An 18,813-nucleotide genomic window follows, 5' to 3' on the forward strand; every position below is an offset into this window, starting at 1 on the left:
GTGAGTGTGTATGTCACCTTTGAAAAAACTTTCTTTGGACCCCTCCAACCAACCCTTCCCTGTCAGAGCGTGTGAGCCAGGGAGGTCAGAGCAGAGCAATGGAATCTGTGTCAGAATCGGAGCCGGAGTTCCGGAACCCATGAATGGAAGTTTGGGAAGGCTGAAGATTCCCGGTGGAGAGGAGGTCGTTTAAGGAAAGGTATGCAGCTGGCTGTCATCAAAAGACACCGAAAACCGCACCCCACAACACAGCACAGGAGACAGGGAGAGGGAGGGAGGGGAGAGAGAGAGAGAGAGTGAAGGTATGGTATGATTCCACATCACACAGTAGAGAGGGAGAGGGAGGGAAGGGGAGAGTGAAGGTGTAGTGTGAGTGTATGCAACAGAGACAGAGAGGGTTTTGTGTGTGTGTGTGTGAATGAATCTATCTGTGAGGGTGAGTGTGTGTGTGTGTGTGTGTGTGTGTGTGTGTTGTGTGATTTCTGTGTGTGTGTGTGTGTGTGTGTGTGTGTGTGTGACAGAGAGGAAAGAGACAGATGAGAGAGACAAAATTGGAAACATCATTAACACATTCTACCTTTTACACACTTAATCTAGCACGTCTCACTACTACACACTCTTCCCTGTCCTGACACACACACACACACACACACACACACACACACACACACACACACACACACACACACACACACACACACACACACACACACACACACACACACAAGCATCCCACCACACACACAATCACACACAAGACACACACACACACACACACTACACGTCCCCACTTCTCTATCCTGACTCTTCCCCTCCATCAACTTCGCTTGAAATGTTATTCTAGTCCATGCAAGTAGCACTTACTGCTGCACTAACAATATTCTAGAGGCACCGAACCTTTATTGTACCTCTATTGCGCCTGGATTGTTGTAAGTCGCTTTGGATAAAAGCGTCAGCTGGATGACTAAATATAAATGTGACGATATTCCATAGAATGTAAAATCCTGTTTTTTATCCTAAAAACATTATAAAAAACATTATAAAAACATTACAATGGCAACTAATTAGATCTGGATAGTGGATACTGATGCGCTGGTCGCATGTTGTAGAAAAAGAAGAAGAATTGGATACAGGAATTGGACTAAATTGGATTTTCCATGAACAATCCGTTATTACGGGTTTCCAGAGTCTGGTAGAATGCAGCACTAATTATCTGGAGTTGATTGGTTAGGTCTGGCAGTACCTGGGTAATAGGTTTCTATATGATACTATGGATAATGACCTCAGAATGTTCATTATGTTACAGTAAGAGGGTGGTGCGCACACACACACACACACACACACACACACACACACACACACACACACACACACACACACACACACACACACATACTCATTTGATATAGCTTAGTCTAGTGATGCTACTGATGGAAGATCCAGTCCATTGAGACAGGCTGACAGGTAGCAGAATGCATGTATAAATAGGTGCTGTCTATTGTCTATTTGGAAGCTGCCATGAGTGGGAAACTAGTCCTTTCCAAACTCACACCCCTCTTTCCTTATGCCTTTATGTTTGTGTGGGTTTGGCAGCCGGTTTGTGTGTGTGTGAGTGTGTGTGTGTGTGTGTGTGTGTGTGTGTTTTGTGTGCTTTCTATGTGTGTGTGTGTGTGTGTGTGTGTGTGTGTGTGTGTGTGTGTGTGTTGTGTGTCTGTGTGTGTGTGTGTGTTTTCTCTGTGTGCATGTTTTCTCTGTGTGTGTGCGTGCGTGCGTGCGTGCGTGTGTGTCTGTCTGTCTGTCTGTCTGTGTGTGTGTGTGTGTGTGTGTGTGTGTGTGTGTGTGACTGAGTAATTGAGATGGTATTCGTCTTGGGTGTGAGCGACTTTTCTCTGCAGAAATGGCTACAGCCAAAACCGATTGCATGGCCAGATAAAAATATTCTGTGATACATCCTCCACAAACCTCTCACATATGGAGGCACTACAGGCACCCATTCCTAATGCTCTGTGTGTGTGTGTGTGTGTGTGTGTGTGTGTGTGTGTGTGTGTGTGTGTGTGTGTGTGTGTGTGAGAGAGAGAGAGAGAGAAGAAAGAAGAGAATGTTTAATAATGTGTGTGTTTGTGTTTGAGAGAGAGAGAGAGTTGTGTGTGTGTGAGAGAGAGAGAGAGAGAGAGAGACTATGGCCACAGATGTGTGCAGCCCTCTTTCGCTCCTCTTGGTAAAAACTGAAGGTCAAATGGTCATCAGCCACTAACTACACATCTGGCACCTTTTGAAAGCTACATAAAACTCAGCTACTAAACTGCTGATAGGACCTTGGCGTAAGGCCTAGATAGCATGTGTCACAACCTGTTGTATCTAGGGAGTGGGCATGACAGACCTATGAACAGTAGTGTATTTTGGTGTTGTTGATCACAGGGCTTTTCAGTGAGGTTGTTATGTTAAACATGTAATTTCAAGTCAGTGTGCTTATTAAAATCGAATGGGGATAGATACCAGTGTGCTTAGTGAACATAGCGTGGACCATGGAGTCTCTCTTGCATCTAAACACCTATGAAGAGTCTTTAGAACTGGCATATACTTTAGTGCCCTCTAGCGGACACAGAAACTCCAACGGTGCAGCCGTTTGGTTACGGCATGCAGACTCCTTTACTCGTTGCCTTAATGAGAGGAGAGAACAGCGTTACTGAATGGTGGCGGTTAACAGCGAGTCTGACACACAACTACCACAAGCAACCACTGCTTTAAAAACAAAACGAGTCTTGCAAGGTCCGTGTGAAACAGATGAATGCGTGTGCACTGATGCGCTGTGTATTGGATCAGACCTCCTAACAACCGCTATCTGCAGTATATGAAACGGGTGAGAAAACGTAGAAGTGTCCCTCCTGTGAGTCTATGGATAAAACATGCGCCTATTCACATCCATGTGTGCCTGCACTGTTTACGAACTTAGAGGGACTGAAGGGACATTGATAAAGATACACAATTTGGGTAACTAACCTCCAATGTCCGTGAAACGACTTGGTGGGTCGCAAGACGTGTGTGCGTGTGTGTGTGTGTGTGTGTTGTGTGTGTGTGTGTTGTGATTTGCTGCAAGACCCCTGAGCTCACAGTGTCCGTACCACAAGAGAGATGCAGGCAAGCCGACACCCATGCCTCTGCCCGGAGGTGCTCCGATACGGGCTCCATCTGGCCGCGGTCCACCATAGACTCCGATAATGGCCAGATAATTATCTGACCTCTCCACCCCCTAGATCTCGTGCCAAGACCAAGGTGCTTACAAGACATTTCTTGCCCCACAATGGAAAATTGCGCCGGTATTGACCGAAATGCAGCAGGGTTATTTTTTCTGGCTATATTAGATCATGTCACCAGTCACCAGCGTGAGCAATCATCTGAATTACAGGCGTATGCGTTGGACATGAAGTGATTGCCCTGACTGACCCGGGTGGACAGAGCTTCTGCGTAAAACTTGGTCGTATTTCTGTCTAGTTGAAGACGCCCTGCACGGGTCACTGAGTTTTATCAGGTGCGATCGAGATATATGGCGTGAGTGGGGGAGGGCAGACCACGCTGAGGTTAAACGGCTAGCCCGACCCACTCCCGGTGAAGAGAGGGATTCCGGGAGGGGTAGTGAAGTGGGGCGCGGGGATGGGGTGCTGGGCTCGAGAGAAATCCGTTAAACCTCAAATTAGATGCGCAAACACGATGTCTGCACCTGATGAAGCGTGACACACGGGCGAGACTGCAAAGGACAGGGCCCCCTCTCGTGGGTCTTTTTGGGAAAGTGACATTATAGGTTTTCCTCACATGGGATCACGTCCGAAGCGGGTTTTGCATAACCCACACCGACAGGCAAATACCCCCAAAACGCACAACAGCGGTGTGCCAACGCACGCACGCTGCGCCAGACATCGTTAAAACAACCATGTGGGATAGGAACCGTCAATTTCCCTCCGCTACACGATGCGGTGTTCCCAAAAAGCCCCAGAATACCCCTCCCTCCCCCCGACCAAAAAAGAGGAATCACCCACCTTGTTATTTCGAAGCTGCAGCCTTTCCTCAGTAGCAGGGCTCTTTTGCGCATCAGACCCGCTTTCTCCCGGCCAAGGTACATGTTTATATCCGAATTCATTGTGCACGGACGGGGAAGGGGTTGTAATCCAGCCAGGGGCAAGAGTCGTTTTCAGGCGGAGGTAGGGGCAAACGTGGCCGTTTGTTACAAACAGAAGACGCAGACCCCTTACTAAAAAAAAGAAAACTACGAGCTCGCCTCTACAGAAAAAATAAAGTGAGTCGCGGAGTCTCCGTCCGACAAAGAAAGCTCCAAACTAACTAGTTGTGCACCATGGTTCGGGAACGCTCGGTCTCGGCAGCCTCCCCAACCGAAACCACTGGGCACAGGGTCGCGGACAAGAAACAAACGCGGCGTCTGAAGCCGATTAAATCCGTTAGGCTGACGAGAAAAGAGGGGACCCGTTCACTCCGGTTGTAGAGCGAGCGCTGAATACCCAAGCCCAGAAGACACCCAGCTGCCTAGTCGCACTTATGAGTCGAGTCTGCGCGGTCCTAACGTCTACTCGGCCGCGAGAGAAAGCCAGCGACGAGAGAGAGAGAGAGCGCGTGCTTGCGGGGACAGACAAACATTTGTCACCTAATGAAATAAGCGTGCCAAAATACAATAGATGCAGCTGGCGATGTGGTTAGCTACTCATGTTAATAACTCGCCTCATCTCAAAAACAATGCCTAAACGCCCAATGCCTTCCTTAAACTCAAGCAGTGGAATCAAGTTACAACCATAATCCATGTGTCATAACCAAGCGTGAAACACCACTGTATGGTCCAGCCAGGACTGTTGAGGGTTGTCTTTGTTATGGTTTGATTTGGATTGATTTAGCGGTTAAATCCAAACAGGCTTTGCAGTCAGCCACACACTTTCAATGTCACTCTTTACAACCTAGTAACTATTCACACACTCTTTCTGTCTCTAAAAAATCTTTCAAAGTCAAAGTCAATAGATTATAAAACTACTGAAAAGATGGATGGCCTTCAAAGGCATAACAGCACTGAACTGCACAAGGTGGGGGAGAGACACAGTGTCTCTGTGACACTGAATGTGGCCATGAGCCCTCTGAGCATTATGCACACACACACACACACACACAAACACAGAAAGATGGAAATGAGCATGTGGATGTAATATTTGTGGATTGGGAGAGGACTGAGAAAGGCCTGTTAAAAAACATTAATACACACAGACACACACACACACACACACACACATACAATCACACATACACACACACACACACACATGCAGATACTTACGATACTTACATGCGCGCGTGCGCAACACACACACACACACACACACACTCACATACACACACTGCTCCCCTTGTGGATCAATAAAGTATCTATCTATCTATCTATCTATCTATCTATCTATCTTCACTGTTCTATCTTCATCTATGTTCACTGTTCAACTGTTCAGGCTGAACAGGTTGACTATTCAAACAAACTTAAACCCTCATCAAACGTCAGACCACTAGGGGTCATTAGCCACGTGCGAGTGTGTGTGTGTGTATGTTTGTGAAGGCAGATGGGTGGATGTGATCAGAACTTTGCTTATTGTTCCTGCCCTTGAACAATAATCCCACATAAGGAAATATGTGTATGTGTGTGTGTGTGTGTGTGGCATGAGGCTCCCCCCAAACTGTAATAGAGCATAGGGGGTCCAAGCTGTGACATTTCAGATAGAAACACACACACACACATACACACTTTCTCAACCTGTGAGTCAGACAGCAAGGAGCAGGTGGCTTGATCGAGTTACAGCCAGTTATAAGACACACTCACACACACACACACACACACACACACACACACACACACACACACACACACACACACACACACACACACACACACACACAGAACACACTTCAGTTGCCATTGTTGTCAGTTATACCAGCAATAAGAGAGAGTGAGAGGTAAAGATAGAGAGAACAGGGCTTCTCCAGAGAGAGAGAGAGAGAAAGGTGGAACAGAGATGAAAATAATGGTAGTTTAGGGTAATTTCTCGGTTTTGTTTTTGTTTTCCACACCAGCAAATAGCTGTCAGATGTGCTGTTTTGTTTTCTGTATGTTTGTGTGAGTGTCTCTGTATGAAATAAAGACAGCGAGAAGTTTGTGTGTGTGTGTGTGTTCATATATCTAAAGTCATGATCCTGGTGTGACTCGTGTGTGTGTATGTGTGTGTGTGTTCATATCTAAAGTCATGATCCTGGTGTGTGTGTGTGTGTGTGTGTGTGTGTGTGTGTGAGTGAGGCTGGTATGAGAGTAAGTCTCTGACCTGCAGTGATTTTCCACTGCTCTCCAGGCAGCCAGGTCTGAGTAGCATCTGCTCTCAAGTGACTCAGACACACACACACACACACACACAGATACACACACACACACACACACACACACACACACACAGATACACTCTTTTCCTCTTCTCGAAAAATGAATGTTCCAGGCTCATATTTTGGTCATTTTCTTGGGGGTCATGTCCATCTTTAATGTCACAGCATCTGGTCATCTGATGCTTCATCTCGTCATCTGGTCACTCTGTCATGTTCTTCTGCCACAAGGAGAGGGAAACGACAAACACCCTATCAAACACTGCTCCCCGGGATTAGTGTGTGCTTCACCTCACTGTGTGTTCACTGTGTGCTGAGTGTATTTCACTAATTCATGGATTGGGATAAATGCAGAGACCAAATTTCCCTCATGGGATCAAAAGAGTATATATACAGTACTTATACTTATAACACCCCATTGAGGGCGTTCTTCTACCAACGGAGAACGTGTTCTTGAACTGGTTCGGTTCAGAATTGTTCTAACCTTAGTGCTAGCTATGTAACAAACCCATTTCCACCAGTTTTGAACAGTTTTGAACAGAACCAACAGGATGTGAGGATGCTGCATGCATAAACAAGAGCTAATGATATGCATAAACAGGACTTCATAATTTGACAGTGGCAGGGGCGCTGCTAGAAAATATGGGCCCTATGACAGATAATAATATGGGGGGGGGGCTCTGGGGGCCCCCTGTCAGTGCTGGGCCCTAAGAATCATTCTAATCCTTGTTAATGTACTTAACAAAAAAGTGTGAAATAACTGAAAACATGTCTTATAATCTAGTTTCTTCAAAGTTGCCTTTTTTTTAAATTTAATTTAATACCATATTCAGCAAGCCATAACTTGACAAATATTCATCGGTGGCCCAAATAACTTTGCATTCATTCATAGTTTTGATGCCTTCAGTGAGAATCTACAATGTAAATAGTCAAGAAAATAAAGAAAACGCATTGAAATGAGAAGGTGTGTCCAAACTTTTGGCCTGTACTGTACATATATCATTCATTCACTTAGAGTCTTCAGAGAGCATATTCATCATTGGAGAGCATATCTATTAATGACTGAACGAATGCATATAATCCATGGAGATTGATGGTCATCATTGGTCATCATTAGTCATCATTGATATCATGTAGAGGGCAGCGGGGCAGTTACTGGACCTCTCAGGTTCACAGAGAACCACCCCACTGTTAACAGCAGAGACAGAACCATAGAACCACCCCACTGTTAACAGCAGAGACAGAACCAAAGAACCACCCCACTGTTAACAGCAGAGATAGAACCACATTACTGTTAACAGCAGACATGGAACACCCCACAACTTTTTGGAAGTGAACTGGAGTCGAATGGACTGGTGTGTGTGTGAGTGTAGTGTGTGTTTAGAGTGGACTGCTGTATGAGTATTTGAATCATATCCAGATCCAGAGTTTTAAGTGAACGTGTGTGTGTGTGTGTGTGTCTGTGTGTGTGTGTGTGTGCGTGTGTGTGTGTGTGTTTTGAGTGGACCCATTTGTTTTGAGTCTCCCCTGAAGAGCAGAGTGGCAACAGCATGACCGAGGGGTTTGTGTGTGTGTGTGAGTGAGAGAGAGAGAAAAAGTGTGTGTGAGAGTGTGTGTGAGAGGGTTTGTATGGGAGTAATGAGAGGGTAGGGATGATTGCGCTCTCTCCGAGAGCGGATTTCTGAAAGCTATTTGTGGAGAGGGATTAGACAGACAAGACGTGTGATACACAAACACACACACAGACATGCACAGACACATGCACACACAGACAGACATACACCGCCCACACACACACACACACACACACACACACACACACACACACACACACACACACACACACACACACAGACATGCACAGACACATACACACACAGACAGACATACACCCCCCTGACACACACACACACACACACACACACACACACGCACACACACAGACACACACACTCACACACACACACACACACACACAGGCAGATTCTTTATCTCTCTGTTTCATATACTCAGACACTAACCCAAACACCCTCGAAACCAAAACCCATTTAAGAGGTAATTGGTCGTTTAGGAAACAAAAGCGACACACAGAAATGCCTTTAACCACCACTATCCACTCTGAGTTGGAACACTAAAAAGGATAGGATTAATGTAGACACACACACACACACACAAACACACACACACACACACACACAACGTCACACATACGTCACACACACGCACACATACTGTACACGCACACATGCACACACACAAGCACACACACACACACACACAGAGACTATTTATCTCTCTCTATTTCATATACTCAGACACTAACCCAAACACCCTCGAAACCAAAACCCATTTAAGAGGTAATTGGTCGTTTAGGAAACAAAAGCGACACACAGAAATGCCTTTAACCACCACTATCCACTCTGAGTTGGAACACTAAAAATGTAGTGGCAAAAACTTTGTTTGTCCCTATGACACTTCTAATTGTTCATCTCACCACTTCTAGGGAATACCGGTGCTTGGGTTTCTTGACACGTTAAAAGATTGTCCGACCAACGTCGTCCGTGAACTGATGGTATTTATTTGTTGAACAAATGAAGAAGAACTTAGAAGAAAGAAGTATAGTCTCTATTGTCTTGTTGATCTGAGTTGAGTTCATTCCGCGCGTTCGCGTTGCTCCTGTCACGCTCACGTTGAGTTGATGTTGACGCAGATGACGGTCAATGATAGTTGGCTCAAGCACCGGAACCCCTCCTGTGGCCTTGGCTTGACACCCCTTTTATCACTGCACCCCCATTACCTCTAGAGGGAAGGCATACTCAAAACCATTAAAACGTTCTAAATCAAATGTTGAAGGTAAATGAAATTAATAACTATTTATACATTAACTGAAAAAACTGAAAATATGAATATGGCTCCTACACACCAGCCCCTAATTGTGTGCATGGGCAACAATTACCAAACATACATTACAAAGGAGCCTAGTTTACTATACTACAATTATTAAACACAACATGAGTGGGTTATACTCATCTTTTTCTCCCACAGAGTGGTTTCCCCATTGTCTATTCTGCAGCTTCCAGTAGCAGGCAGAGCTTAGTGACTGACCTCTGAAATACACCAGTCTTGGTTCTAATCTTCACGGTCCTCACTAACCCTCTAGAATCTGGTAGGACATCTTCAATTCTTCCAAGACTCCAGGAACCCCGAGGGGCTGTACTGTCCACAACCATCACGATGTCTCCTACTTGGAATCCTCTTCTGACTGTTGTCCATTTTTGCCTTTCCTGTAGCCAGACGGACTGGGATTGAAAAACGACCCTGGCATTTTCACCAACCAGCGGCCCACACGGGGACGCGCATGCACGCGCGTGCATGTGCCCGCAACAGACAGATATAACTTCACATGCACGGACATAACACGTTTGTAGCCCCATTGGTGATGAACTCTAACTTTAATATGCATAAAGACTGAAAGAGGCTGCGCAAGAGGCAGAAAGCACCATAGAACAGCATAGAGCAGTGCTCTCCATGAAAAGAACAAAATGAGTTTTTGTGCTGAAAACTGCACCAATTCGAAATCACGATGGTTAAGAGAATGTTCAATATGTTCAATATCCCTAAAGGAATGCATGTCTTCGCCAAAAATGACAAAATACGATGTTAATGCAAATGAACGGCAAACTCTGAAATATAGCCTGAAATGAGATGTTATTATCATTGAGACAACAGGGGACCAGGGGTATATAAAAAATTCCGATTGTAGCGTACAGCAGCCGACTATTTAAGTCAAGTTTATAATGTTGTGGCTAAACGGGAAACCCATCAGAGCAGCCGCTCCACAAACGTGTCTTAATTAACGTCATGCAGTTAACAAGGTGCGAAGGAGCTTGCTCTTCTCCGCAACCCTGTCTATCACGTCAGCATCCAAGTTCATTATAGGACCTCTTTTTCTGTCGCCATCAGCATAAAGGCCTCCTGTGACAATCATGTCCTTAGGCGATTCTTGATGAATTTAAGAGTGGAAAAACTCCGTTTGCATGCCACTTGAGTACATGACAGTGTTAGTAGGAATTAATTTGCTAACCATAGTTGTAGGCACAGGTAAAGAGGTTTAACTGCTGGAGAAGGAAATAGCAACAGATTGCACAATTCTTGCAGGTACATTTCTTGCTCACCAGGTTTATTTCTGTATCTTCCTATATTCCTTCCGCGGCATCATCAAAGTCCGACGCTTTGACTGTATACTCGTTTAGAGGAGACTTTCTCAGGCTGTCCCAGTGCGTGGCAAGATGTGTCTATTCCGACTGTAGATTTTCAACCGTAGCACCTTCACTGAATTTAAGCAGACATTCTCTTATGTTTCGAAGTGCATTTGGGGGCAGTTCATTAGCTTTTATAAGGGGAAAATTCCGAGGATCAAGGCATGGTAGATCGGCAATTCCCCGTGCTGAAGGAAGTACACGCATTCGGTTTTGAAATTCCCAGAAGCCATTGCTTCATGTAGCCTAACTTTTGTAAACCAATAATAAAATAAAAGATACAGGCAGCATATTTATTGTATTCCAATTTCAAACATGCACTTTTAAATCATTTGATTGAATAAGGTTACAAAAGAATGTAGACTGATGTAAATATTGAGGGTCACCATGACTGTAATGTAGAGACTCATGTCTGGTATAAATACTGATCAGTTTCCTACTATGAAGGACTAAACAGGAGTTAGCGATAAATGGCTTATTCGAAGCCATCTAACACTAATGAAGCTTGATAGTGGGCCGAGAGATGTTGTAAAACCGTCTCTACGATAAATGGACCGCGCAAACCCGACAAGCATGCCGGCCCAAATGGCCCACGAGGGGCCGCGGCCCTTCTGGCATCTGTCCAAATGCCAGACCATCCAGTCCGTCACTGCCTGTAGCAAAGGTAAGTATTCTTTCGTCCATCTTTTCCAAAACAGATCAGCAACATATTCAACTTGTTTTCAGCGATGTTTGATGTACATGTCTGCCTTTTGGAATAGTCCAGGAGGAAAACAGGATGGCACTTCAGAATGGCTGTTTAGAATGGCTTCTACTTCACAAAAAGTGTTTGCAAACCTTCATCATCAAATGTTTGTTCTTGAACAGTGGAGTGGAGAACTTGCCTCACCATACGGATCAACCTTTCCCACACCCCACCATGATGTGAGGCTGCTGGCGGATTAAAGGTCCACTGGATACCTTTCTGGAGCATTGCATTGAGGATCTTCTCCTTGTTCCAAGTTGAAATAGCATTTTGCAATTCTTTTTTAGCTCCTACAAGGTTGGTTCTATTATCAGAGCGAATATGCATCATCTGACCTCTCCTACCTATGAACCATCTTAGAGCATTGATGCATGAGTCTGTATCTAAGGAGTGTGCCATCTCTAGATGCACTGCTCTACTTGACATACAGGTAAATATGACTAGGCTTCTCCCTCTTTTGATTTCAAAAGGCCCAAAGTAATCTACACCTACATTGCTCTCCATTGTTCTCCAATCTTTCCTCTGACTTGCCTGCATACTACGCACTTAGATATAACTTTGCGGGCTGCAGAGTTGCTATTGACGATCCAGTACCTTTTTCTGATCTGAGAGAGAGCATGGTTTCTTCCGCCATCTCCAAGCTGCTCATGTATGTTCTGAAGGATGAGTGTGGAGATATGAAGATCTTTGGGTAGTATCATGGGACGCTTGGCCTCGTCTGGCATTGCTGCCTTGCTCAGTCTTCCTCCTACTCTCAGAACTCCATCCTCCAGTACAGGGTCCAACTTGTAGATGGTGCTCTTTCGACTCAGTCCTTTTCCTGTGGATTTGTTACTTTCCAGCTTTGTCATTTCCTCTGGATATCTTTGGTGTTGACAGAACACAATGATGGCTTTCTCTGTCCTCATCAGGTCATCCAAGGAAATGCGTTGTCCGTCAAGTTTGTTCTTGAAGGCTTTCATCTCATTGTCCAGCATTTTGCTTTGAGTTCTTGTCTGTGACTGTGGGATGACATTAGACTGGATCTGCTTTCTTTTCACACTGAGTGCTCGAAGAATGTCTTTCAGCTTCATGTACCACACGACAGCCCTCTTCAACCTATTCCAACTTGAAAAGTAATCCAGTAGTTGGCATGTGGGATTATTGTCTGTCTTGATCCCAGCACTGTAAACTGCAGTGCTCTTTTTGACCTCAAGGTCATCCTGGGAGAGTGACAGTGATTCTAAAGGATTCTGTGGCCACTCTCTTTCTGATTTCCACAGGAACTCCGGTCCGTGGATCCACACATTGCATTTCATAAAGCTGCTTACATTCATTCCTCTGGATGCTAAATCAGCTGGATTCAACTTTGTTCCAATATATTTCCATTGTCTGACAATTGTATTCTCTCTTATAACAGAGATCCTACCACAACGGAATCTTGTGTTTTCATTTGCAATGTACTTCAACACTGACTGACTGTCTGTCCAGAAAGTTGAGCTGTTGAGCTTTATCTCTTAACTCTTTTCTAAGCATCTTGTCAACTCTAACAGCTAACACAGTCGCCACAAGTTCCATGCAGGGTATTGTTATCTGCTTTAACGGTGCTACTCTGGCCTTGCCAAGCATAAAAGCTACATGCACGGTGTGATGTCAGTCGCAGATAGCTCACTGTACCATATGCGTGGTCACTGGCATCTGAGAAGTGATGCAGTTCAGCTTGTGTGGATGCTCCAATTCCCCTTGGCCTCAAACAGCATTCCACTCTGAAGTCCTCCAGTTGGTCAAGACTGGCCATCCATTTTCTCCATCTTTCTGATGCAGCCTCTGGTACTTCATGATCCCAGCTGCACTTGTTTCTGCAAAGATCCTGAAGGAGTAACTTAGCAGACAAAGTTAGAGGAGACAGGAAACCAAGGGGATCATAGATTGAACTGACCATTGATAAAATGTTTCTATAAAATGTGTGGGGTTTATCTTTGATAAGGATGTTAAATCTGAACATGTCACTTTCTACACACCACAACAGTCCTAGTGCTTTCTCTGTGGGGAGTGTGTCCCTGTCCAGGTCCAGCTCTTTCACCTCAGTGGCTCTATCTTCTCTAGGGATGTGTGAAAGTACAGTGTGACTGTTACTCACCCACTTGGTTAGGTGGAATCCACCCTTCTGACAAACAGTTGTGAAGTCTTTCACCATGTTCACTGCTTCCTGTTCTGTTCCAATAGACTTTAAGCAGTTATCGACATAAAAGTTGGTTTCAATAGTATTTATCACCTCTGGACTTGACATTGTCTTTGGCTGCTTGTCTCAATGCAGAGTTTGCACAGCTCGGAGAAGACACTGCTCTAAAAAGATGTACTGTCATACGATGCTCAACAGGAGGTAGAGACACGTCACCTTTAGGCCACGACAGAAAGGGTAAAAAGTCGACATCAGACTTTGAGACTGACTTGATGGAACATTGATTTTTGTCGGCCATCATAGCTACAAGACTGTTGTCTGAATCTAGTGAGAACACCAAAAAGAGTGCTCGTCAGATCTGGGCCTTGGAGGAGTTCAGCATTTAGAGATGTTCCATGGAATGTTGCGCCACAATCAAACAATACCCTAATGGTGCCTTTCTTGGGATGAAAAACGCCATGGTGTGGGATGTACCATACCTTTCCATCTGATCTTTGAAGTTCAGCTTGTGGCACCACCTCTTCATGTCCTTTGCTTATCACGTCCTCCAGGAATTCTGTGTACTCATTTTTGTATTTTCTTTCTTTTAAGGCCTATTAGACGCTGTTCTGCGACCTGACAGTTGTTGGGCATGACTGGACTTTCACTCCTGAAAGGTAAGTCTATACTGTAATGTCCATTTTGCAGCTTAATTGACTGCTCAGCAATTCTCATAAACCTTTTATCTTCCACTGACATTTCTTTGTCATCCATTGTCTCATCCCAGTAAACAAAATAAAGTCCTGGCGACGTCCCCTAAAGGTCCCCTGGCGAACGTCACCTCCTCGACATTGTGTAGGGTTCCCTTTACGTCCCGCGGACCTCTGTTCGAGGTCTAAAAAAGACGCCCACGAGACTTTGAGAGGACGTCCTGTAATGGTCACCGCGACGTTATGCGCTAGCGGACGCTTATATTTCCGCGATGGAAAAAAAAAAAAAAAAAAAAAACGGCTAACGATTTGGTACGGTATTACATCCTGTAAATCTCAGCGTTGCTAGGAGAGAGGTAGACGGAACATGAACACGCATTAATGACTTGTTCTACAACTACGCAATCAACTTTACTCACCTCATTTTCACGCTATGTGGTCTGTTTCTAACATTTCTCTAGTTTTATTGCATCGTATTCAGCTCCAAAAGCCGGTTCAGTCCCAATTGGCGGTGTGTGTTTCTGAAAATAAAACAGATAATAAGTATCGTGACTCACGAGCATGTTACATGCATCACGTAATGACAGTTATCTGAAGAAAAGCGCATTGTAGGCTAAGCTAGAAGCTAAGAACAGCGACTTTGCTAACGTTACACCAAGCATCACATCAGCTAACATTTTGATAAAATCCCTTCCCTAGTTTGTAACGTTATACAATAACGTTAAACTCAAAATGTATGTGCTACATAATTCAGCATGTCTGCATGAATTATGTAGCACATATACATTTTGAGTTTAACCTTAACCCTTTTCCCAGTTTATGAAGTTGTGCGTCTATGAGCAAAGTAGACATATGGTTCTACTTTGCTCATAGACGCACAACTTCATAAACTGTATGATATGTTGCCTTAGACTACGGTAGGCTAATGCAGCTACTGCTAGAGACTAGATAGATAGATACTTTAGTCATCCCCAGACGTGTAACGTGAAGTCGTGGATGTGATGTCTCCGTCCTGCAGACGGTAGCCAGAGCGCTCTCAACTCCGCTGCCATGTGTGAATAAACAAACGTCCCCCCCATGTCCCCGGTATAACGCTATTGTCGGGTCCTTAGGAGATATTTGAAATGACCAAATGCAAATGTCCGATTTCCGAGGGACCTGACGGTGACATCCCCAGAAAGTCCTGCACCGGACGTCATGCAATAACCAAACGATAACTTGCTCCGGACGTCAATAAGGTCACCGGAACGTCCGCTAGAGAACATGATGTTCGGGACCAATCGGGGACGTCGTGAATGTCGGCATGAGGTCCGGGGGACGTCCCGTGTTTGTCGGGATAGGATTGTGCACACACACACACACATGCACACACACACACACACACACACACACACACACACACACACACACACACACACACACACACACACACACACACACAAACCTCAGAGATGACATCAGGGATGCTTGTCCATCAGGGATGCATGGCGCCAGAAGGACAGGTGCTGGACGTGACTGTGGGTGTGACGGGAGCGGCTGCTCGCTTTTCCCCCTAATTGATAGTAATGACCAATAAGGGAGCCTGTGTAGCCATCAGCGTAACAAGGCGTCCTCACATCCCAACTGCACTCTGCACAGGGCCTCTGGGAAGACATAATCAATTTAGGCAAACGGTGTGTGTGTGTGTGTGTGTGTGTGTGTGTGTGTGTGTGTGTGTGAGTTTGGGGGTGGGAGTGTGATGGGGGTATGATGAGATGACAGCTTGAGAATTGGGACGTGTTTTTCTTGCCACACACTCTTCCCAAGTGTGACACACACACACATATCATAATTTTACACTCTCTGCACTAATTAGCTCGGCAGACTTAATGTGTGTGTGTGTGTGTGTGTTGTGTGTGTAAATGAATAAATAAATCCTGTGTCCAGGGTCCACTCCAGAGTTTAATGCCGTTCCTCTGATCATGAATCCTTGCCGTAGCCAGAACTTCAAAAAGTGTGTGTGTGTGTGTGTGTTGCCAGAACCTCTCACCGCAAACCAAACAGCACAAACAGCAGCACCAACAGCACCAGCCACTCCTGCCTGATTGGAAATGAGTGCCTGCTAGCCTCTTTGTTCTTTATCAATGAGGGCTTTTTCAGGAAGTCCTTAGCAAGAGGCTCTACAAGTGGGTTGTAGGCTAACTGCTTTACAGGGAGAGAGAGAGGGAGAGAGAGAGAGAGAGAGAGAGAGAGAGAGAGAGAGAGAAGCTTTCAGGGTGACAGTAATTGACAGTGTCTTTGATTGTGTGTGTTTCTGTGTGTGTCTCTAAAGGGCACAGGGGATCAGTACAAGGGATACAGTATTTCATGGGAGAGAGAGAAGGGGAGAGAGGGAGAGAGAGAGGGAGAGAGAAGGGGAGAGAGGGAGAGAGAGACAGGGAGAGAGAGAGAGGGAGAGAGGGATATAACTACTGCTTTACAGGGAGAGAGAGAGAGAGAGAGAGGGAGAGAGAGAGCTTCACTGAACGCTCAAAATACTTTTTGAGGACTACTAAATATCAGCAGAGCAACAATACAGAATGATAAGGTGACGATAATACAGCATGATACACACACACACACACACACACACATATGGACACACACGCACGCACGCACACACACCTATGCACACACACACACACACACACACACACACACACACACACACACACACACACACACAGCCTGATACACACACACAAAAACACAGACTTGCAAACATGCACAAGCACACACATGCTCACACACATACATCTCTCTCTCCCTCTCTCTCTCTCTCATACACACACACACGCACTCACACACACACACACAGGGCCCTAATTTGAAAGGCTGTGGTTAGGCATGGAAGCATATTAGCCCATTTATTCAAATGGCAATGCATTCTGCAATTGCCAATTCAATGTGTAATTAAGTCATGCAATGTGGAAATATATTATGCAAAATGTAATTCAATATGCAAAGTGCCAATGCAATCCTGACATCATTCAGAATTATTTTGGCTTAAAAATTAGAATGAACATTTAATTAATTGCATTTCATCTTGCCGTGTTCTTAGTTTTGACACATTCATTCCAAAGGTAATGAAACTAGATGTACCGCATAGTGGTACAAAATATGACCGCCCAGCCAGTCCTGTACATCCGTTCCCAAAAATAAATCACACTTCAATTTGTCTCCATATTTTACTCCATCCCCCACTCTTGAAACTTTTGTGTATGCTTGTTTGGCATGCCTGAGTGTGTCGCAGCTGCACAGAAAGTAGCCTACTGGTGCTGAAAAGGTGAATAGATTGTAGAATAGCCAAAGAAGATGTAGCATTGTTATAAAACCTTTAAAATCTCTAAACAATCACAAGTAGGGCAGTTAATCACAGTTCATCCATTGCAACTGGATTGATGAAAGGTCACTTACACCTGTAGGCTACATTGTATTTGGGAAAAAGCAAAAGGTATCAGCATAATGTTATTTATTTATTTATTTATTTTTGTGTAAAAACATCTCTGTCAGTTCCATGCCGTTTTCAACAGCTATCAAAAACAAAGGTCATTTTGGATGGATGGATTTTTTGTGAATGTTTCTTCTTCTACATAAGATTTTAGTCATCTTTAGTTCATGTAATACTTTATTGTCAATGCACAAATTAAGTAACAGTAGTCTGAAACGTTATTGTTAATGCACAAATTAAGTAACAGTAGCCTAGTCTGAAACGAAATGCTGTTTTACATCTAACCAGTGGTGCAAATAACTGACATGTCCAAATGGGCCTTGATGAAATGTGTCGCTAGACTGTTCATACACATTTTAACGGGCCAAAGTTGAAGAGCTTTTGTCCGTTATTGTTAAGGCAAATATAGGCTGATTCATGTTCCCTTGCATTGTGTAACTGAGGTCCATGGCTAGTCTGGCTTTCATCAGACCAAGCTCAATCTTTTAAGAAATCAAAAATAAATATAGGGCAGATCAGGCTGGGTTCACCCAGCCTAGTCCATAGGCACCCGATATTGTTTAATTTTCCGATTGAGATATACACGCTCTGGCTATTCTAAATGCTAAAATGCATCAGGGAGTTATGACAAAACGGTAACTAACAAACTAGATCTAGAACTAGATCCTAATAGAAAGCTGTTAGCTTCCCTAAGCTACAGGTAGGATTATAAGGTAGGCCCTATTTACAACATAAATTGTCAATAGGCTATGCTGGCACACTAATAAAATCTCCTTTGGAAACCAATGGCTTCGCCTTACAGTATCAAGCGGACTTAAACTGCCATATCGTGGCGAAAAAAAATTTAATAACATTCAAGCAGCTCCATGAGTCAAGGAGCGCGAATGAAGTAGCCACTTCTAGATGGGACCCACTACACAGTAGCTTAAGGTGTGTTGCTAAAGCAGCCATAATGAAATGAAGGTGTCATTGTTTGGATACTTCACACCGCGTGCTTTTTAATTTCACAAGACTACAACTACCAAGCTGTAATCAAAGCACATCGATTCCCTCACCCATGCAATAAAATAAAACAAAATAAA

General features: G+C 44.5%; 1 protein-coding gene across 1 annotated transcript in view; it reads right to left on the minus strand.

Moving 5' to 3' along the window:
• The window catches only part of garnl3 (GTPase activating Rap/RanGAP domain like 3), an 82,694-nt gene extending 78,186 nt beyond the window's left edge, over positions 1-4,508 (minus strand). The window contains 1 exon segment of the mRNA XM_048259362.1: positions 4,035-4,508. Within this exon segment, the coding sequence (XP_048115319.1) occupies positions 4,035-4,135 (101 nt within the window). The 5' untranslated portion in view covers positions 4,136-4,508.
• Positions 4,509-18,813: the final 14,305 nt, after the last annotated feature.

Source organism: Alosa alosa, chromosome 12 (assembly GCF_017589495.1).
Source record: "Alosa alosa isolate M-15738 ecotype Scorff River chromosome 12, AALO_Geno_1.1, whole genome shotgun sequence".
Taxonomy (NCBI): Eukaryota; Metazoa; Chordata; class Actinopteri; order Clupeiformes; family Clupeidae; genus Alosa; species Alosa alosa.